The following is a 22,370-nucleotide window of genomic DNA, read 5'->3' on the forward strand; positions in this document are numbered from 1 at the left end:
CGTGACATAAAGATAAAAAAAAAAAAAAAAGACTTCACTAAAACCGCTCTCGGTTATCTTCATGGCTGCTATTTTTCCTTTCTTTTATCTGTGTGATATTGATTTAGGCGCATGTTGCACAATTACACATCTGCTCCGTGAGGGGAAAAAAAGGGTCCAAATGAAGCCGTTTGTCGGCAAGGTTTCTCTGAGTGGCTGATGTGATGTGACTTCCAAATGTTTGCCAGCAGCAGGAGGCCGTCTGCTTTAATTGAAATGTATTTTGGTACGTTATGTGGGGCACATTACTGGGCTGTATCCTCGGGGAGATATATGGTAACGCGAGATGGAAGCGGAATGTTGGGAGAAAAGGACAGACAAGGAATCTGAACGGCCACTTCATGGGATGCGTTGCACAATCAATAACCAATTTATATGAACCTGATAAATAGATAATGTTCACACGTGCGACATTACCCATTGACAACTCTGACAAAATAATATCCGACCTTGGGAGCTTTGCAGGAAATTTTAACCAGGCGATTCTGCCTTGATAAAAGAATCGCCAGGTCGCCATGACAACCACTGTTGCTGTATGTTTCAGTCCTCCGTGTCACAGACTTTGTAAAGAGCAACCTGCATCATATCATCATGTCTTTCCTGCAGTTGATCCTCTTTATACTTTATTTTCACTTCACTATCCTGCAAGCTTTTGCCTGCCTTGGTCAGTTTAATCAATCCAAAAGTCAGACTTGCTCAGCTTGACCTCACCTCGAGAGCTTTGGTGGGGGTTATTGTGCAGGCTTGTGGAATCGTTGCTCAAATGCCAGGATACGTGAAAAGTACAAAAACGGCTACGGTATGAAGATAAGAGAATCTTTATTTGTCTCACAATGGAGGAATTCCCAATTCACAGCAGCAAAATTAAGAGCGGGAGAAAGTAGAGGGCAAAAGTGACGATGAAGCATTGTGTTTCAGCTTTTACACAGTACACCTCCTTTCGACGTAAACACTGTGCAGTGGAATGTCTGAAAATACAATGCTTGAAGAGAAAAACACGCCTCCTAATTCAAATCGCGTTTTGCTTTTCCTTCCAGGCAAAAGCAGTAATCCTCTTGTGAGTGTGTGCTAGCAGATGTCACTTGTCATCAAATTTGAGGGCAATTCTACTATTTGTTGTTTGTAACATTTGACTAACGCCAGCGGTTCATATTGTCAAAGTAGGAGATTGCAGTTTCAGACAAAATAAACGCTTGAATTATGTTAAATATGTTTAATATTCTCCTCTCAAAAATAAAATAGCCCAACCATACAAGTAGACAATTCAAGCATGAAAAGAAAGAATTGAACAATTTCCAGACCTAAACAATGGTGAACATATTAGATGCTGGCAGGCAGCTGAGTGGATTCAGAACAGATGCAAAATTAGCAACTGCTAGACAGGTAAGTTTATCATCTCTTTTTAATTGTCAGTTGATCGTAGATTCCAAAAAAAAGCCAAACATCAAAAGATAACATTTTGTGTGACAGTAACACTATATTATGGAATAGCCACGCGTCAAACTTAGCAACCATGGCTAACTTCGGCTTTTGTACATTGATAATGCTAGCTTAGTTTTGCTAATGGTGCTAATATGTCGGTCAGTCTTTAGAACATTGCAGAGGACAGCTGTTGATGTGTGATTCAGTGGCATTTAAGCAAACATTGGCAGAACAGGAGCCGTGTTGCGTGACTTCAAGTGCAAAAGATGTATAAGCATCACAAAGTAAAGATGAAACCTTTCTCGAATGTAGAACACCAGCAAGACCTCATTGCTGCGTACGGATTAAAGATTAATACACGCAGAGAATAGCAACAGAAATGCAGCAGGGAAAAGATAATAGTGATATATTTCTGAGAAATAGCAACAATGCACGTTATTACAATACAACTGGATTGTCATTCTTCTTACAAACATATTAGCCCAATGGTTCTGAACCTGGGTTCGATCGAACCCTCGGGCTTCAGTGAACCGGTCTCAGGGCTTCGACGGAGCCTCTGCCATGGAGGTAAAGACACACCGACTCATCAATTAGTTATGACACGCCCACTTGACCATCACTGGCTGCAGATGATCACATGACATTGCTTGTCCAATCAGTGCTACGGGAAATTTAGTTCGCGGGGTGATCACCGTATGACCCTCGTGATAGTACGTAATACAAAAAAAAAAAAAAAAACTATACTTAGGCCATGCCATTGTATTTATTTTTTTCTGTTTAAAAAAAAGTGTTTTTTTATGTCTTAAATTTGTAAAAAAAAAAAAAAAAAATCACATTTTTATTTTTCACTCATGAAGGGTACGATGAACGTGCATATGAACTGGTTGGGTTCGGTACAGCGTTAAGAATCACTGTTTTAGCCAATACTAATAAATCAGGCTCTTTGTATATCTACAGCCCAAAAAAACAAAACAAAACAAAAAGATGCGACAGCAGTAGGATCGCGTGTGGACTCGATTGTATCTATTTATAAAAGGGTCCACATGACAGAGGCACAACATGGCATGAATAAGAGATCAGGTTCACATGCAGTGCAGCCGCTTTGTATGTGACATTTGACATTTGATCTTGAACTCATGTTACTACTGAGAGCACTTGAGTTTAGCACAGAAAGGTAAGAAACTGACATTTGTGGCTCTTCACAGGAAAACGGCATCGGGGCGAGGGGAGCACGGGGGAGGGATTCGGTTAGCAGGACTCTGAGAGCGTTGATCTTTATTGTCCCTTCATGGTCCTTCAATACCTGGCAAAGCAGAACACATTCGTCCCTTCAATAAGAAACTCATACCTGCAGCTTTGTAAAAATGCGGTACTTATAACCATTGTCAAGGAATACGTATCATTTTGACATTTGACGTTCAAATGACTTGGAAATCAGAAAAAAACGTTCTCTCTTTTTTGTCCGTGAATTTCCCCCGTGGCCTAATTGGCCTTCTTTCATTTAATACAATAGATGTGCAGTCTGCCTTGTTTATTATTGTGGATAAGCAATGATATTCACACCTAAGGGCAAGTTAGAATCTTCAATGAAGCCAACATGCACGTTTGGGGGAGGTGGGGGGGGGGGGCTGGAGTACCAGTGAAGCAGATGTGCCAATGCCACAAGTTGTACTGTGCTTCCCATACAACCACAATAAACAGCTTATTAATATGCAGTGGATCGAATACGGTCTACACATCCAGGCAAGTTGAAACAAATAATTCTTTGAGAGGGGAAATACAAACAAGTGAAGAAGTGTGGTTGCATAAGTATACGTCCCCTTTGATAACTTGGGATGTGGTTGAGTTCAGAATAAGCCAGTCACATTCAAACTCATGTTAAATGGGAGTCAGCACACATCTGTGCCTCCGATTAACCCAGAATAAAGTTCAGCTGTTCTAGGGGGCTGTTGAAGTACCTTTTTTTTCAGTTGTACAGGGTGGTGGTTTCAAATTTTTTCGCTTGATCTCATTTTTTTATTTCACAAAAACCTGGCATTTGAACAAAATTGTTACCATATAACAGTGTCATAAAACGAACATTATTACATTATAACACAGAGTCTCGCACTGCATCGCATTACACTGTGCATACACGAAAGCCTGTATGACAGGGAGGCTAAATGGCAAGAAAGAGTCGTGATCGGAGGACATTTTCAAAGAGGGCAAGAGTGAGGATGCAACGCGACTCAGTCTACAGACACGACAGCTAAAAAGCAACAAAACAATGATTTGCAAGTGCATGACTTCATTGTTGACGCCACCGACGACCGCTTTCACTCCAAAGCGGGAACTGAAACCAGATTGTCTTTATGCTCAGAGCAAAGCGAGTTGTCCTGCAATAACATTCGTCAGAGAAGCAAGAGCATCTGAGACTCCTCTTACACCCCATTCTCACCGTGGGTCCACTGTAAACATGCAAGGAGACATTCTTGCCCTGTGGTATGATTTAGCGTCACGGGCAATTGCCACAGTCACTGCATTTCATTTCGGAAACGGCATCTATAAAAAGACAACCCATGCATTTCTCTAACGATGCACACTTTTGAATTTTTTTTTTGCATTGGTGAGAAGTAATTTTACATCTTGATGATAATGGCCCAATCAGTTTTTTACTGCAGTTTAAAATGAAATTCCTGCTTTGGGAATGATGAGAAAATGGAGGCTATTCTTGATGGAAATGTCATTTTCTCTGCACTTACGCAAGAGGTGATGATCGCGTAGTCGCGTTTTGTAATTTGTTCGTCGACCCGTTAATGCGATCGGCCCCGAACGGATAATCATTTAGTCTCTGGCCGGGAACTTAAAGAGATTGGCAACGGGCACCAGATACCCGTTCCGAGTGTCAGAATTGACAGCGAGACCAGCGTACCGAGTCTGTATCATTCCAATGTAAGATCGCTGGTGCATAGAGATCTTGCAAAGGAGAGATTACAGCTTGTCACTTGTAAGGTGATTGCAAATGGTACATTCAATTGGTATTGGTTTCTATTTTGTAGGACTGAGTAACCGAGAAGTCCTTTGGCCATATTGGGAATTTCAGTCGTGACACAGGCGACAGCCCATTAACTGTCTCAACTGCAGCAACATGTGAAGTTAACCTGTCGTAAACTTTTGGCGACTTTGTGCGGAACAGTGAGTCATTCGTGCATCACCGAGCATTGGTCAATAAGCCAATTATGGCTTCATTGCACCAGCAAATGTGGCAAGGCCATGATGCCGATATGGGGAGATGTGTTTGTGACGCCAGTCCAGTAACTTTTCTGACAGCCGTCTGACAGCAGATAGGTGAGGGCAAAGTCTGCATGTAGGCACGGATGTTAATTAAAAGTAAGTAGGGAGGTCGGTTGGCAAGCAGACTGTTTTTTCTCATACAAGCAAGAAAATTGATGTTTTCCTTGTTCAAAAATGTTGTCAAGAGAAACTTTTTCAATGGTGTAACTGGGAATGGATGTAACTTCATCCTTTGAATCGTCACTTTTCAAACCCAGGAAATGCATTGTGCAATAAATTGCACGCACACACGTCTGGAAAAAAAAAAGCCTGAATTGTCAGCAAAAATACAGAAAGGCTCCCATCAGTGTGGCACCATTATTCCGTTGCACACATCAATTGCAATTGCCTCTTTAAATGCCGTCAGTCTGGATCGACGGGCCCCGTCAACACAATGGCCATCCAGCGGGAACTGACTACACAGCTGCTTTGGGTCTTTGTCGGCACTGACAACACTCCGCCGCATTGGTAAGACGGCATTTCCAAGAGAAAAAAAGGGAGCATTCGGGAGAGATTTATGCAAGACTGTGACATGCGTTTGGTGAAAAGGCAAGTCACTGTTACGCGAGCGTTATAAACAGATGCGGCGCGGGCTCAATTACTCAGCTCTGTGCTGTTCTCGCTCTTCTCTTTGATTGCTTGAAAATTCCTCACTCCCTAAGTGTTTGAAATGACTGATGCAATCTGCCGTCAGGCAACACTGACAACACCGATCATTGTGATTATTCGCGCGAAATAAGTTCCATGTGATACAGCCAACTCCATCCAGGCCTGGAGTGGGTAATCTTGACAACTAGGCAATTTCCCAGGCTGCCTTACATGCTGCTCGAGGCCACTATTTCAGCCCATACATTAATGTCCTCCGGTCCGTGGGTCCATTTTGATCTCAGCAAATAAAGTGCGCTTGCGGTATTATTGGCTTCTCATACGAATGTACGAGGAACACTATTTGTTATTGGTAGGTCTTTCTTTTTTTAAATATAGAGCTCTGACAGCAATGCTTTTGTTTGTAAAAGTGTGGCAATAATTTAATACCAAGCGTTGCAATAAGTTAAGGCAAGACTAGGAATAACACCACTCTCACGACATTACACCCTGTTGGTACAAAATAACACAGAAAGAACAGTGGCACAAGTGTTACATGCTGCGAAATCTCGTGCGGCAATCACAAAGTTAGTGTCAGTCCGCTCAATAAAGTCCCGGACGTGGTGCGAATAGGTTTCAAATAAGAGCGCGAGCTGCCGAAATGTTGCTAGCTTAACATCATTTGATAAATCGTTTCTTATTAAATGTCTTATCCACGTTATGTGCACTTGTCTATTGGTCCCTTTTTGTCTTCTGTCTTCCAATTCAACTATTCATGTTCTCATATTTGTTCAAACAAACACCGATTGTGATCTTAATGTTATGTTTCTGTTTGGTTACTTTTGGTTTTGTTCCCTCATGTGCCCTTTTTGTCGCCACCTGTTCTCGCCATCAGTGTCCCTTGCGTATAACTATTCAGCTCCCTCAACCCTTTGTGTCTGTCCCGATGCAGGGGTGGCGGAGGGCCCCAAAAAGCAGGCAAGAGAGAGGCGCAGCGTGAACTTGACAAACTGTATGAAGAAAATACTGAGAAAGCAAAATCCAGAACAAAGTCCTGGAAACAAAAACAGTCCAAAGTAACAAACAAAAACCCATGGCAAAAGCAAAACACTAACAGAGTCAGCAACAGACACAATGACAGCAATAGTGACAGCAACGATGACCGCACCCAGAATGGTCGGGCCGGGAGTCCTTTTAACAGAAAACCTCCTAATGACATGATGGCCAACAGGTGTGCCGCGGTAGGAGGAGCCCGACAGTGCCACACCTGTTGGTCCCAAACAAATCAACCGTGACACTTGGAAGCCCATTCAACTTTAATTTTGATTTTTTTCATTAAACACAATATGAATATCGATGTCAGGAATTGGTAAGATACTTTAGATTGACACACTAGTCGGGATACAAATTGTAAATATTGAATAAAATGTTGTGGGCCGGTCTAAGCCATAAAACTTCAGGGCTGGAAATGAGTCCCACTCCTCTCCTGTTTGACATCTATCTATTATCATTGTATATACCTGTCCTCATTAAGTTGCGGATGAGATTGAGCCGCCTACTGCAGTTGGCTTTGGGCGAGAGATGGGGACAGGTCACCAGCTAATTCCAAAACACATACGGACAAACAACCACTCACGCGAACATTCACACCCCTGGATCATTTAGAAGTTTCAACGAAGCAAGTGCCTTTTTTTTAAGTTTGACGGGAAGACATTTAAATTCCATACAGGAAGGCCAAACCCTAAAACTGACCCGCAGATTCTGAGCTGGGAGGTTGACGTACTAACCAATCGGGCACTGTGCCATGAAACCAAGGAATATTCAAGAATTTCCTCAACAAATCCTAAAAATTCCAAAGACATGCCTACATTGCTTTGCGTGTGGTTTTTCACTGTTTTAGGGCCTCTTTTTTTCTTCTTCTTAACTGACCCCCCACCACCACCAAAAAAAAACAACAAAAAATTAGAACAGTGGATGCTTCTCTTCTCGGGTGTCACAACCCAAATTGCACATTTACTGCACCACTAATATGTCCAGTGGAGTCATATGACTTGTTTAGATTCCCCCATGAGGATAAGCGACTTACAAAACGGATAGATGGGTAGACAAAGTGTCGTTGCCAAATCTTGGCCTGACATTAAAATTACAGCATTTTCACACTGTGTCGTAAGATTTGCTTTTACAATGTTGCGTTCTCTCCCGAAACTTTTTCTACGACCAAAATTGATGGCTGTCATTTAAATTCAGCCCTCATCTATGGCTCCCGCCCCCTCACGGCTTGCCATTTGTCCCAGTGACACTCACCCTGTGTCCTGCACCAGGTCGTCAGACTTGGAAATCTTGCGGTAGCAATAAACCATCTCGATCAACAGCCAGAAGGTCAAGAAGACCAGCAGCAAGTACATCATGATCTCTGAGTAGATGGCTGTGGTGTCTGGGCTGGCTGTAAAAGCACAAACAACAGCAAGAAACATGTTTTATTCAATACCCCTTTTTTTTTTTTTTTTTTGGTGCAGTGAATAAAGCAATACTTTTTATTCACAGGTTGAAAGAGGATGTGCAATCAGGCATCAAAAAGAAGACCACACTTGCTCTCAACAGGATGAATTCAAATGTTTATGAGATGCATTGCAGCATTATGTCATGATTTTGATTGGCATTTGATCTTTTTTTTTCTCAGTAACACACGACCACGGACTCCATTCACTGGCTAATTCATTAGATACACCTCCACGATGTCAAAACAAGAGATGTTCGAAAAATGTTGCCCATACATAGATTTTTTTTTTTTAACTTTGCTATATATGAAATCAGTTAACTAAAATGATTACTTTTAAAAAGCTGAACATGTCTTGTTCCAATTGTGCTACTGAAAAAAAAATAAATAAATACAGCCTCTAAAGTTAAAGGTCACTTGTGAAGATTTGAATGATCTCCGTTAAAGCTTTGCAGGGACCACAATGGTCGATTATCGTAATGGTAAAAATCATTCCATTACAAAACAAAACAACACAAAAAAAACCCTCCACAATTTAGCCTTTAAACAGTGAAATCAGATGAATTGTGTAAAATAAAAGGAGCGTTCGGACTCGGGCAAGATTTAATCTTCCCGTAGTTCATAAATGGTTGGATTTGTCGCATTAGATAATCTTCTTATTCCTATTTCAACTCGTTGCAGTAAATAAGGCTGCAAGTCTACACAAGGTGCCAAATTCCAGAAAGCGATGCAAATCTGCAGCCTAGGCAAATAGAGCCTATTATTGTAATATAATCCCTTACAAGCATATGTACACACACACACACACACATACATGCACACAGGTTTGCAGTAATAGTACACTGTCCTGTGGAGAACATCAGGGAGATTCTTTGTGACATTTGATAGTGCCGAAGTGGGGCATGAAGGGAAAAAAAGCATCTTCCAGGCAAAACAGAAAACGCCTATTCCATGTTGGCACAACTAACACATTTGCCTCGACTGTTACGCAACAACTAATTACTCACAGTACATACGAAACGTAAGCAATGGAGGCGAGTGTCATGAAGGAAAACAGATCAAAATATTCAGACACATTATTAGGTACTTGTGTACAAGCAAATGAGATCCAAGACAAGTGCCGTCAGTTCAAGTCTGCTTTCAACAAAAATAATGCACGATTAAGAATGTTCGGTTCGTTGTTAAAAAGGAAACCTTGTCTGTAATCTTGACGGTGGATCTTATTTGGTTGTGCAGGTGTATCTTATGTTATAGCGAGCGCATGTATTGTTAATGTATGGACTCATGAAAGCATTCAGATGCAAGTCCAAGATGCAGGAAGCAAGAATACATTACCCCTTGTGAAAAGAGAGCAGACACAGGGCAGACAGAACAAAACAAAACACACAATTAATCCTTCAGTTGTTGACGTCACCACGAGAGGACGGAGAGGAGGAAAGGAGCGATACTCCTGTCGGATCTTCACACGACTGCTACTTGCCAATCAAGTTGAAATATTGTGAGATGGAGAAGTATAATGCAAGGGAAGTGCACTGCTCGCAAAATCCAGATTTGTGAAGATCACATGATTAGTTTGGCTGTTCGGATGATGGGATTTGGTGGAATTAAAAAAAAAAAATTAAGTTATAATAAAGACCAAGTGATACAAAAATAGGTTCCACATTAAAATTCATTCACTCCCAAAGACGTTTTTAAACGTCTTTTCAGACTTGGTCTAGAATTGCCTGGTACTGATTGAGCTAAGGAGAGATTTAGCTCACTAAGATATATCTACATTTACATTTTTACCACAACCAAGTGGGAGAAGCACAAAGGTGAGAGCTAATAAGCTGTACTTTCTTTTCTATTTTTGCCTTTTTTTGTCATGTGAGAATCATTCATCCACCGCAGTGTGGAAAAAAAAAACGTTAAAGACATGTATGCTGTCATATTCTGAATTTGCTGTGAAGTTGGGAGATTCCTAATTAGGAATTTCTGAGGTTCAAAAGAGTTGTATCCATCTGTTTTTTGAAGCGCTCATCCTCATTAGAGCTCATCCCAGCAGACTTTGGGCGAGAGGCTTGGTACATCCTGGCCTGGACACTAGCCAACTGCAAGGCACAACCATTCACACTCACGTTCACACCTACGGACATTTCGCAGAGTGTGCAGCTGGCTTGACTATGACTTCATCAGCTACATCCCAAAGAACCGAGAACGAGATTTGAGTCGCGCATCTCTTGGGACTGCTGACACTGATTTGCCACATCACTGACACATGAAAGAGGCAGATAACACAATCCCTAAAATCTGAATTTTAATTTTAAATTCAACTCACTAATCTGATCCCGTGCCATCGCACGGGGGAAAGTGTTGCGCAACGAAACCCACCTTCCTCTTTCACTTTTAGCGTGATGTTCTTCAAGACGAAGGCTGACGGAGTGAAGGTGTCAAAGTCAAATTCGCGAAGCACGTGGCACTCGTAGACGCCGCTGTCGTTGTAGGTGACGTTCACGATGCTGATGGAGAGATCTTGCAGGTCCTGGCTGCCGTCCCACACCAGGCGGCCTTTGAATGGTCCATCCATCTCCATCGGAAAGTTCCCCTCGTATTTGTATATCTAGGAGAGCGAAAGAATTGCAATGCTCTGGTTACTATCTAGTTTTATTATAGTTTTTTGCCAAAAAAAATGCTAGGAAAGCAACTTACAAGAGTTTTATCTGGTGTGACGCCTTGTTCCACCTTGGTCATGTAGTACCAGTCCACATGGGTTTTGACTTTCACCTCCTCACGCTTCATACATGAGATACACGTCAACTTCATCATCTTTCCCAGAACTGCCTCCGTCCCCGACGGGACGTCCACACATACTGGCAGACTCAGATGAACTGAAGTATAAAAAGAGTACATGATTAGCTTACTTGCTAACACTGCATCACACGGAAGGAAATGAACTACAAATCAACTGCTGTGTAAAAAATAAAGAATAAAAAAATGGGAAAAATGTAGCGAGGGAGGCGCTGTTGTGTCGCTTGAGTTGAGAAAAGCTGACAAACAAAAAATTAAAAATTACGATACTTATTTGCCCTAGAGTTTCTTGGTTTACCAAAAAATGACCTCGGTAATGCATTCAGGGGAAAAAAAAAACAAACAAAAAAACAGAGGACATCCACATTTTCTTCTACTTGAATAAAAGTAGCCTAATTTGACACCTTTTTTGTAGCTATATAGTGCAGCAGTGGTTCAAAAAGGTCAACAAAATCTTTTTTGAGCTGCTGCAGCACAAAATAAGGCTGCAAACAAATTACAGTAACATAGCCTATAAAATATTGTCATTCTATGAGGAAAATAACATTTACCAAAAAAAAAAAAAGATATATTAAAGATCCAATCTTTTTCACCGAACCCTGATTACCTGAAAAATTATTGACCTAATAAAAATCTGAAAACTGGGCCAATCATGTGATCGGATCAGAGCAACCCTAAAAGCAACCATTCACATGAATGGGCAACTACAGTTATAATCAACCTCTAATGGTTTTGTGATTTACCAATAAACTCCTGTAAAATGAAACAATGCATTTCTCATGATTTACTCTTGAACTGAAGAAACATGTATCCCTTAAAAAGCAAATAAAACGTTCATGGTTCACTATTGAAATGAGCAATTACACAATGTTTTCTTATGATTTATTCATAAAATAATATCACATTAAGGTCCAGTCTGGCCTACACTAGGATCGATTATTACAGCCCGTCAGTCTACACTGAATCCAATTTGGAGCAAATGGCAAAGCTCAGGAAGCATTAAAGTGACGTCCACTCAATTTAACAGTTCTGTGAGCATTGGGAAAGGGCTTGACTCTCAGTACTTGATCACAAATCCAAGCTCATCCAAGCCAGTAAGCACTAAGGATGGCCTCTGCCCATTCGTACATGATTCAAGGGGGAGGACAATTGAGTTGAAGGAATAGAAGAAGAAGAAAAAAAATGACAGGACAGTCAAATTATAGAAGACAGATTCAATTGAAAATTATGTATTGTGAAGAACAGAAGGGATTAGAAAGACAAAGACAGATGTGGCAGTCCATCCTGTGACCGGGTACAGTTCTCTTATATAACGCAAAGCTTCCCCCAAAGGCAGACTGTGACAACATTGATTCCATTATTTTCACGCAGCGTAGGAAATGAGTGAAGAGCAGCACATCAAGCGGTAAATTAAACAGAGCATTTGAACGGGATTTGTTTCAAGCTTGGTCTCACAATCTCTCAACCATACAAAGGTTTTCTTTAGTCCTTTATTTTATTTTCATTGAGGTTAAGTGACAGAAAATGTAAGTTGCATATTTCCAAATATGTGGACGAGTCTTATATAATGTAACATTTCTTTTTGTTTGTTTTTTCATATATATCTTTATCATTTTCCTTCTTTTATTTTCACACTTGCATCTTAACCCTTTCATGCACATGATAATATGATAAGCTGTCCACTGTCGTAACCGCTGTCCCTGAAAGGGTTAAGGATAAGTTCCGTAAATGCAGGAGGTCCGTATCGATGAGCTTGCGCCAAACATCTGAGCCCTATTGACAACTTGAGTGAATCACGATGCATTAAATGCAGGCGGGATTTTTTTGTCTGATAGTTGCTGATGGTCACATGATTCAGAATTCAGTGATTCAGATGAGGGCGGAAATGTATCAAATTCTTTAAAGACATTGACCATGAGTCAAATAACACAAGATTTTAATTTCATTATTACAGTTACGTTTTAAAATGGTCCACAATTAAGTCCGCTACTGTATTTTAATTTTCCGAATGGTGGTACTACGAGAGCTAAGTATTCAAGTTTGAGAAGCAAGCAAATGAAAAACAATAGTTGAGGGAATTGAACGTGCCTCCTTGGGCTTTGTGACTGTTATAAAATACCTGTATTTCATTTGTGAATATTGTTGTTTTTAAAATGTTTTTCAAATATTTGTTGATGTTTGTTTTTCATCTTGCACACACACACACACACACACACAAAGATAAAATTAAAAAAGTAAAACCACACAAAAAAAAACAAATGAACCATTTTCGAGAAAACTGAAACTAAACAAGAAACTAATCAAAACGAGAAAACAAATCTCAGGAAGCTAATTAAATAAAATAAATAACCCACTACGAAATAAAAATGAAAGCTAGCCTGGTGAAGCTGATTCCGCTTTCAAATAATACTTCGCTTGACATCATCTTTTTGACTCGGGATGGGAATTGGCAAACCAGTTATGTTGAGAACCGCTTCTCAGACTTTCACTTCCTTGGCATCGTTTCTCGTTTTTGGAGAGTATTCCCTTATCAATTCCTGCCGGGACGAATGACGTCATCACGTACAGTACATTGTGTAGTGACATTATTTTACAAGCTAGCAAGAAACGTGGCGCCTAACGATACAAAGTGTGTTTCCATTTTACAAGAAAGGTAGCGTCATGGTCAAAAATTGTTTAGCTAAGAATCTCCACCAATACTCAACTAATCAAGCATAATAACAACTGTAGTTTTATACTTACCCAAACAAAGCAAAAGGATTGCAGTTTGTAGACTAACTCTGCCTGGAATTGGCATATTTAGCGTTTTCTGTCGATGCTGCTTAAGGTTGACTTTTTGAGGGGGAGAACTTCCACACCTAATGAGGTCAGGAGTTCAGTGTCCCCTGGAGGACTCCAGGACCGAGGACAGCGCTTCTCCTCGGGGATGCTGCGCGCGCAGCTCACTTGCGTCCTCGAGACTGACAATCACGGCCTTAAAGTTGACTACGGGAACTAAAAAAACCCAAAACAAAACACAACAATAAATACATTTGAGACGTGAATTGGAAACGAACCCGGGACTTTAATATGTCTGTGTAACCGCGACTCTAAATACGGAACAACTCGAGCTAACTAACTTTCTCATTTTCCTCCTATCGGTGACATGATTAGTTGAAATGCGCTCACCTGACAGGATCAATCGGTCGACATTGTCCCAAAAACAAACAGTGACAAGACGGTATGGTGGAGGGGAAGCGAAGGACCTGTGGATTCTCTTTGAGGTTTGTACTGCGCTCAACAAAAAACAACGACGTCACCTCTCTTTTGGCAGCCCTCGAAGAATAGCAACGACGCTTGAAGTCGTTTAAAGTCTAATTGCGCCATTTATGGATGAATATTGACATTTGCCTGTCCGTCGGTCTCGCCCCCCACTCCCTTTTGTTTTCCAGTAGTCGCTCAATGGCACTGGCGCGCATGCGCAAAGACTCGCACTTCCACCAATAAACGCGAACGTTCATGGGGACTCTTTGTTGCCTTTTTAAGTGAGCTGTTTGCATGAGCGGGCAGAACGGTTACACAATAGGAGGGTGGGATGTTCCTCACAAAATGTAATACGTGTAATGGACCCCTTGATGAATCGTTCCTAAAACTGAGCATTAAAAGGGATGTTTTCTATTGGCGATCAAAAATGACGTCAACTGGGTCAATTCAGTATCCCGAAAATGCCTTACGGTGTCCTCGTCAAAATGTTAAACTCTGAGGTCTGGATATAACTACGGTGATATTAAATCAGCTGCAAAGAAGTACAAAACCTAGAGGCTGCATCTGTCAACTTATATTCATAACTATATGTGAACAATACGCTTCGTGTGCATGCTAAATCTCCCAAGTACAGAAACTCAACTGTGTCCCCTTTTCAATTTGAAACGTTTGATGCATTTATTTTGTGCATCATGTTCATTGAAGCCATCTTACCTGGTAAAGAACCATACTCTATGTTGTTTTTTTTGCCTTGCGTTTATTATTATTATTTTTTGCCTTGCACCAGGTCCACAACAGCTGCGTTAGGAGCCACCATCAGTCACGGTCCATGACGGTACAGTTTTGGCCAAATATGTCTGTGCTGTCTTCTGTTGCGTCTTCTGCTTCTTCCTCAGGAGACCATTAAAATCAAATCTCCTCATCTGCGGGTAATGCTGTTGTTCCTGGCAGTAGTACCGCATGTTCACTCCTTTGGAAGTGACGTGTAGTGTAGAATATAGAGTATAAAGCAGGGGTCATAAACATGGTGCCCGCGGGCCAGCTCGAGAAATAGCTCACCAGTGAAGGGAAATCGTAATGTCCTTGCAAGGTTGTAAAAGTGACCATTTTATAATGAGAACATTTGTAGAGTTTCACAGAAATGAAGTGTTGAATAGTATTGCTTATCTGTTATCTTTTGTATATTTTTTTAAATTCAAACATGTAATTAACCGGCGGCCCGGTAGTCGAGTGGTTAGCACGTCGACTTCACTTCCAGCAGAGGTTCAATTCCAGCTCTGGCCTTCCTGTGTGTAGTTTGCATGTTCTCCCCGGCCCTGCGTGGGTTTTCTCCGGGTCATCCGGTTTCCTGCCACATTCCAAAAACATGTATGGCAGGCTGATTGAACACTTTAAATTGTCCCTTTGGGTGTGAGTGTGAGCGCGAATGGTTGTTCGTTTCTGTGTGCCCTGCGATTGGCTGGCAACCAGTTCGGAGTGTCCCATACGTTAAACGGTAAATTGGCTGTCACTTGAATCGCGCTTCACACACTGTTACCTCATTTACCTTCTGGTGATGGCAACTTGGCGTTCCTTATCTTGTTCAAGGACACTTCAACAATGGCCGCGGATTGAAACACCAACCTTTGGGTTGGGAAACGACCACTCTACCACTAAGCCACCCCCCTCCTCCCCCAGCCATACGTAGGTGTGAAAATGACTGAAAATGTAATTCGAAGTGAATCCTGCTCACTGTATTTGCTGTTGTATGTTCACTCCAGCCTACCCGTGACCCAAAAAATGAATGGGGGGTGCAGAAAATGGATCAATCAATGCCTAATGGGTGTTTGTGTCCAAAACAATAGTATTCAATTCATCCTTGATGACACAGAGACAGCAGACATGGATTAAAGTGGTGTGTAATATCAACTGAGAGAGGGAGAAGGAGCAACGGTGTAGTATTCACTGGAGCCACAATAGGCTCATTGCTTTATGCGCATTTGTTGTTGAATTTGTCTGATAATAGTGTGAAATAATGTGAGGTTTAGAAACGGATAGGTGAACTAATATTGAGAATGGGCTCAATGTGTGAATCTATTTCTAATCTTCATCTTAAAGAAAGGAGACACCACTCCTGGGTTATATCAGTGACATCAGCAGCACACTTACTGTATAAGACTAAATAAGACAAGCCTGCTGTGAGCCATATCCTGGTGATAAGGAAACCATAGCAACAGTGATGCGGCGCCATGGTGACCATAAGTAGAGCCCTGCTAGGTGACAGCGCGCACACTGGGAGGGTTCAAACGGCACCGGTGCTTGGCAAAAGAATAAATCAGGACGGTTTTAGTTTTGGGGGCAACGGCTAACTTCTGTGAGAAGTGTTTGAATATGAAAGTTGAAAACGTCACACACAATGAACTGCGACGGAGAATGTGTTTACGAGCGGATGCGCAAGATGCGCGGTCGGGAGTGGATAGGGATTTGGCAGGATTTCAAGATTATAACATGACTTAAGCACACCGCCACGAATGGAACATGTCGGATGAAGATTGGCATTTAAATCTCTTGCGCAGCTGGTAATGCTGGGAATGTGGGTTGTTAAGTACAGACTGGGCGAGAAAGCATGCAGGGCTTTATTAATCAATCGAGTAGTTACCACATGGATTCCATCTTGATTTCTCGAATACAAAACACAACATGAGAGGTGTCCAGGCTGGTCCACCAACATGAATACAGATCAATAATCTACAGCAGGGGTAGGGAGCTCCGGTTTCGAGCTCTTCCCTCATCCAACACACCTGATTCAATAGATCATGAACATTTCAGGCTTCGACGGAGCTTGCTGATGAGCTGATTGTTTCAATCAGGTGTGTTGCTCTCGGTTGGGATCAATAACAGGCAGGATACGGCTCTCGAGGAACAGGGAGTGATTTGGGTTCACAATTAGAGATGCGAAAAAAGTATTATGGCTTTTCTTGATGTTTTGCTTCGAATAATTTGACTTGATTTAGTTAAAATAAATCTGACATCATTAATTATTCTCTTTAAATTCATAAATTATGTTATTCACCTAAAGGTAATTTTTCCACACAATATTTAATTTGATAACTGATTGTAGAAAAATTGTCTTGCTGTTACCAGTCCCAAAAACATTTTCTACTGACATTTTCTTTCCTAAAAATACATGCTGTATATATAACTTGTATATATAACACAAGATAACAAAACCTTTATTTGTCTCACAAAAACATTTTTTCCTAAAAATAACTTTTTGCTTTTTTTGCTTTTGCTAAAATGTTCAGACTTTTTCGTTTCCTACCAAATATTAAGGCGCTGTTCGCTTCTAAAAAAATATCTTCACAATATTACTTTTCTTGAAAACATACCACTTTTGCCTCAAAAATCTGAAATGTATTCTTCCAAAATGATTTTTGTAATCACTCAAAATATAAAAGGGATTCTGGAAAAATGTCTATATTTATTAGTATGGTTATTATTCTTCTGTTGAAATTGAAACTTTATTCTGATTTTATATATATATATACAGTATATAGAGAGAGAGAGAGAGAGAGAGAGAGAGAGAGAGAGAGAGAGAGAGAGAGAGAGAGAGAGAGAGAGAGAGAGAGAGAGAGAGAGAGAGAGAGAGAGAGTGACCCTAATACATAAATACAAAAACCTAACGCTATAAGTAAGCACAATATCAATCAGTAGATTCCTGTGTACATATAATTACTTATACATGAGGGCGAGCATTTAAAAATAGCTTTTGTGTGTGCCTGAATAAATAGAGCAAGCATAATTAGTGTACCGTATAACAAAAGCTTTACGCACACGTTAAGCTCCAGTCGAGTGAAGTGTTGAAGTGTGATGTGGCAAACTGCAACTAATCTGATTGATAAGGCTGACTCGCGCACACGCACACACACAACACAGACACATGCACCGTAGGCTAGCGCCAGTTTCCACTCAGGGGAGATTTGGCACCGTGCAGCAAACACACACTGATAGTAAGTGAAGACTCGCTCTGTCTGACCTTGTGATTTGGCACATAGACACCTTTGTTCTATTATGAGAAGCCGTCCTGGGGAACACACGTTCACCAGAAAAATATACCGTACCCGCTTGGATAACGTATTAATGCCAATAAGGGCTCCTTCCAACATGAGGAAGGAATGATCGGTTACGGTAATTATATATGAACGCATAATGGGAGGCACACGACACAAAGGCAGCTCAGATGATGTTTATTGTCTTAATTCGAGGATACTAATGAAGGGCCTATCAAACAAGTCGACATCAACGATTTGAACAACATACAAGAAATACGGAAGTATTGATTTGCATTGTGCCCAGTCAACATGTTTACATATCGTTTCATGAAACGAAGTGCTCAAGCCACAGATGTGTTTGCATTATTGTTGGACTGTACTCTGATTCCGTGACTTCCACTATCTTTCCGCCTCACTTGTCAAGTACAAGTTGTAGTGAACACTGAAACAATACTGCCAAAGTGTCAAGTCAAAGAGTTGAGTAAGTTAACTCCAATTAAGGAAAACAAACAGTCTTTCATATTCGTTCCTGGTTCATTCCGCTTAGTTTTTTCAACCTAACCTGTAAATTCTACAATTGTTTATTGTAATACAGATACATTTATTGACTGTCTCTTGAAAAATACAAGGGTGGATGACCATGGGAAAAAAATATCGCCTATTAGATCGCAATCGCAATATTGAGGGGGAAAAATGTTAATAAGACTATTGTTTGAAATGGTTCTGATTTCCTTTTATTTGGTCTTTTTAGTGTGCGTAAAACTGATTGAGCAGATGTAACTAACATTGAGGCCAGTCAAAAAGGAAAACTATATTTTGTCCGAATCACAAGCTGGTCACATGTCTTTGTTGTTTTTATTTTAAACTAAGATGTCAATTATTCAGCATGTGTGGACTCTGTGGTATGTGTGAGCCCGGTAGCGTGTCAAAGTTTCAACTCTGGAGTCAACTCTCTTGTGCTGAAATGTGACTCTCAAGGTCACTCTTATCAAGACCTCTGTCTCCGCTGGTTCCTGGCCTCGACTGCGGCCAGTTGGAATACCGCAGGAGGAATCACAAATGTTCCGTGCCAGCACAGCTCGCTGCCGACGCCTGCTGAGTGGCGTTGCTGCACGTGTTTGTCCCAGCGCTGGACTTGCTTCTTCGCTGCTGCTGCTGCCCGATGCGCTCCAATGTGATTTGGAGCTCATCGAGGCGCTGTGATATATAACGTCTCTTCAAATCTAATAGGATTGTTCCATTAGGACTGAGGCTTGGTGGAGCTGCATTCTGCCACAAAACACACCACATAGTGTGTGTTACTGATTATGTGATTTTTTTGTTTGTTTGTTTGTTTGTTTGTTTGTTTGCGATGTGACTTTAATCAGTGTTCTGGAAAAAGAATGCGTGCGGGAAACAAAGACCGACATTCGCAAGCATCAACTCTAGGTACAAATGAATGATCTGATGAGATTCAAGATAAGGGCTCGAAAAAGATGAAACATGCCAAAGAAAGTAAGAACAGTTTTCGAGACAACTGCAAAATGCAAACACAAAAATACATTCAACATTGTGTTAAATACATGCAAAACTGAACATTATTAACTCATTCAGTACCAGCCAATTCTAGACCAAGTCTGAAAAGACGTCTAAAACCGTCTTTGGGAGTGAATGAGTTAAGGGCCTGACCAACACTAAATTGAGCGAACATGTCGATCAAGAAAGGAAACATCCACCATTCATTTTCCGATCCGCTTAATCCTCCCAAGGATCGCGGAGGACACTGTGAACCGGTTGCCAGCCAATCGCAGGGCAGACAAAGACGAACAACCATCCGCGCTCACACTCACACTTAGAAACAATCTGGATTGTTCAATCACGCTGCCATTCATGTTTTTGGAATGTGGGAGGAAACCAGAGAACCTGGAGAAAACCCACACAGGCCGGTGGAGAACAAGCAAACTCCACACAGGGAGGCCGAAGCTTGAATTGAACCTGGTACCTCTGCACTGTGAGGTAATCACTCCACCACCGGGCCGACGAAAAGAAATGTGAAACATTCAAAAGGACCAACACCCAAAATTGCAGAAGACAATTTAGGTTTGAAACAATCATTTTGGGCTAATTCCAGGGCTAGTGCTTTGACAAATTCCTACAAATGAATGGGTGAGCACGGATGGTTGCTGAATATCTGTGACCTGCGATTGGCTGGCAACCAGTTCAGCGTGTCTCCTGCCTATTGTCCAAAGACAGCTGGGATAGGCTCCAGCATGCCCCGCAACTTTGTGAGCATCAGCGGATCAGAAAATAAATAAATATATATATATATATATATATATATATATATATATATATATATATATATATATATATATATATATATATATATATATATATATATATATACTAGCTGGTAAGGTGGTGGTTCATCAGTTGCTCATCAGCTAGTTCCTGCAGAAGGCTGGTAAGGTGGGCCTTCGGCCCACAAAAGTGTTGTTGCTTGGTTCAACTTTTTGTTCATCTTCATTGCTTATCGCGAAAATAAAGAGATGTTTAGCTCTACTAAATAACTAACAATTTCATTGCAATGCTTGTGGGTAGACAACATTTTTTCGCTAAGATGCCCGCGCGATCGTAGTGAGCCACTGCCTGAGCGGCGCGCAGCGGCGCAGTGAAGTAGGTACGTTTTGAAAAGGGACAGACGGAAGGACAGACCGCGTGCGGGATGACGCGCAATATATATATAGAAGATATATATATGGCAGAGTTGGCATTCAGAGTTGGCAACGTGTAATTATCCAGCTTTTTACCACAGATTGGTCTTCTTTCTCTTTCATCATGCTCCCACGAGCTCTCGCCTGCAGCTGTCTGCTGATCTCCAAGAAGCCTTCGTTCATGCGGTCTATCTCCTCTTGCACACAGGACATCTTGAAAAGAGCTATTCTTAATGGGCTTCGAGAATGAAGATCATGTTGTCAGTAAAATACGTACCTCCATTGGAGTCCCGTATTCTGGTAAAGCTGTAAAAATAGGCACAAAAAAAAAATAAAAAGGAACGTGAGAAGGCTGAAGCAAGCAGGAAACAATGACCTAAGGGTCATTTCCTCCCCTGAACATCCACTGGGGTCGCACCTCCATTGACATTCGCAAATGGATGTGTGTATTCGTTTGAAAGGGTCCATTGTATTTATCCAATGCGGGGGATTACAGTTTTATTTTTCTCCACCTTGGTCTTCCGTCCTTGTCACCCTGACGAGAGCCCACGCATGGCTGAGGACAGAGGTGCTTTCAGCAGCCTCCCCAGTGTCGGAGTCTCCTTTTCTTTTTTTCTTTTTTTAATCCAAGAGGAATTGATAAAAATTAATTATAAGGCAAGCAAACATGCGATTCACAGGAATTAAATTACTTGGAACAGATTTTTTTTTTCATTTCATATTCCAAGTGGGCAAAGACAACCCAATGCAGATAAGGGCAATAGAAAACAGAGGAATGGATCATAAATGTCTTGTAGGGGTGACAGTTTTTAATTCATGGGCTGAAACAAGTGCCATTTAAAGGTTTGATGAAAACGAAAGAAACTCCATCCCTGGATGTCTTGATTTAAAATGGTCACCCAGTAAAGAGGGGCGAAAAGTCCTAATTTCTCCGACATGTATTTATTTCTAAGTACCGGTAATTTCATTCAATTAAGTATTATCATGAAAGCCAACACATTGTTCTGTACTGCTTCAATAATGTGCTTCACACGACCGATGCACATTCTTCATTCCACACCGTCCACCATATCGCACTGAAGGCTCATTAAAGAATTCATTGTTTTTCTTTTAATGGCGGCTTGTCAGGGCTCAGTTGTTCATTTTTTCATGGTTGAGTGCAAACATGCGTTATTTACAAGGGAAACAATTCTCCTACCCCAATACAAAACCAATTGATTTCAGCTAATGAACCAAGTGGATGTGAAGTACTTTTATGTTTATCACTGACTCAGTGTGCTTGTGCGTCCGTGTACTGCAAGCCAATTCCCCGGCGGATACAATTAATGCATCCATTGGAAATTCAAGCAGCTGAAAAGTTGACATTGCCGCCTGCCGTGAGCCTTGAAAAAGTCCAGAGGCTTGGAAGCGAGGACGCTTGGTTAGCTTGACTAATAACTGTGGCACAATTTTTTTGCTGATGGAAACAGTTTTATGAGATCAACATCCTGTTCAAAAAGTCCTAATTGCTCATTCATTTTGTCGTGATCACTGAGCCTGTTTAAAACAAAAGAAGATGACCAAATATAATATATATATATATATATATATATATATATATATATACATATAAATATAGCATGAAATCAATGATTCTCAAAGTGTGGATTGTGTAACATTGGTGGTACATGAGCTCCCTCTTGTGGCATGTGAAAGAATCATAGAATTAAATATTCAAACTGTGCACGATATGACAGTGATTTTAACTTGTTTTTTTCTTTT

At 41.0% G+C, this 22,370-nt stretch overlaps 2 protein-coding genes across 4 annotated transcripts in view; both read right to left on the reverse strand.

The window, feature by feature from the left end:
- Positions 1–841: 841 nt before the first annotated feature.
- On the reverse strand, positions 842–14,129 carry scn3b (sodium channel, voltage-gated, type III, beta). Of its 3 annotated transcripts, XR_007964551.1 has the most exons (7): positions 13,811–14,127; positions 13,385–13,636; positions 10,544–10,722; positions 10,226–10,454; positions 7,663–7,801; positions 2,430–2,764; positions 842–2,204 (listed from the first exon to the last, which is right to left on the reverse strand). XR_007964551.1 is itself a non-coding variant. In XM_052079310.1 (6 exons), exons 2-6 carry the CDS (start codon positions 13,437–13,439, stop codon positions 2,758–2,760), a joined length of 609 nt encoding a protein of 202 aa, XP_051935270.1. In that variant the 5' UTR covers positions 13,440–13,636; positions 13,811–14,127; the 3' UTR covers positions 2,215–2,757. The 3 variants fall into 3 exon arrangements, 2 of the variants coding, with proteins under 2 accessions (XP_051935270.1, XP_051935271.1); XM_052079310.1 differs by lacking the exon at positions 842–2,204 and having other exon boundaries at positions 2,215–2,764; XM_052079311.1 differs by lacking the exons at positions 842–2,204; positions 2,430–2,764 and having other exon boundaries at positions 7,659–7,801; positions 13,811–14,129.
- A 3,975-nt stretch (positions 14,130–18,104) lies between these two features.
- The window catches only part of si:ch211-286b4.4 (uncharacterized), a 71,315-nt gene continuing 67,049 nt past the window's right edge, over positions 18,105–22,370 (reverse strand). The window contains exons 102-104 of the mRNA XM_052077375.1: positions 20,887–20,915; positions 20,706–20,822; positions 18,105–19,185 (exon numbers count right to left, since the gene is read on the reverse strand). Of these exons, the coding sequence (XP_051933335.1) occupies positions 18,970–19,185; positions 20,706–20,822; positions 20,887–20,915 (362 nt within the window). The 3' untranslated portion in view covers positions 18,105–18,969. The remainder of the gene's footprint in view (positions 19,186–20,705; positions 20,823–20,886; positions 20,916–22,370) is intronic.

The sequence above is a fragment of the Hippocampus zosterae genome, chromosome 10 (assembly GCF_025434085.1).
Source record: "Hippocampus zosterae strain Florida chromosome 10, ASM2543408v3, whole genome shotgun sequence".
Classification (NCBI taxonomy): Eukaryota; Metazoa; Chordata; class Actinopteri; order Syngnathiformes; family Syngnathidae; genus Hippocampus; species Hippocampus zosterae.

Coding starts and splice junctions, on each gene's coding strand:
- scn3b (XM_052079310.1), bottom strand. CDS start 13,439: ATGCCAATTCCAGGCAGAGTTAGTCTACAAACTGCAATCCTTTTGCTT. Junction 10,455..10,543: donor TCACACCAGATAAAACTCTT/GTAAGTTGCTTT, acceptor TCGCTCTCCTAG/ATATACAAATACGAGGGGAA. Junction 7,802..10,225: donor GCTAAAAGTGAAAGAGGAAG/GTGGGTTTCGTT, acceptor GTGCTTTTACAG/CCAGCCCAGACACCACAGCC.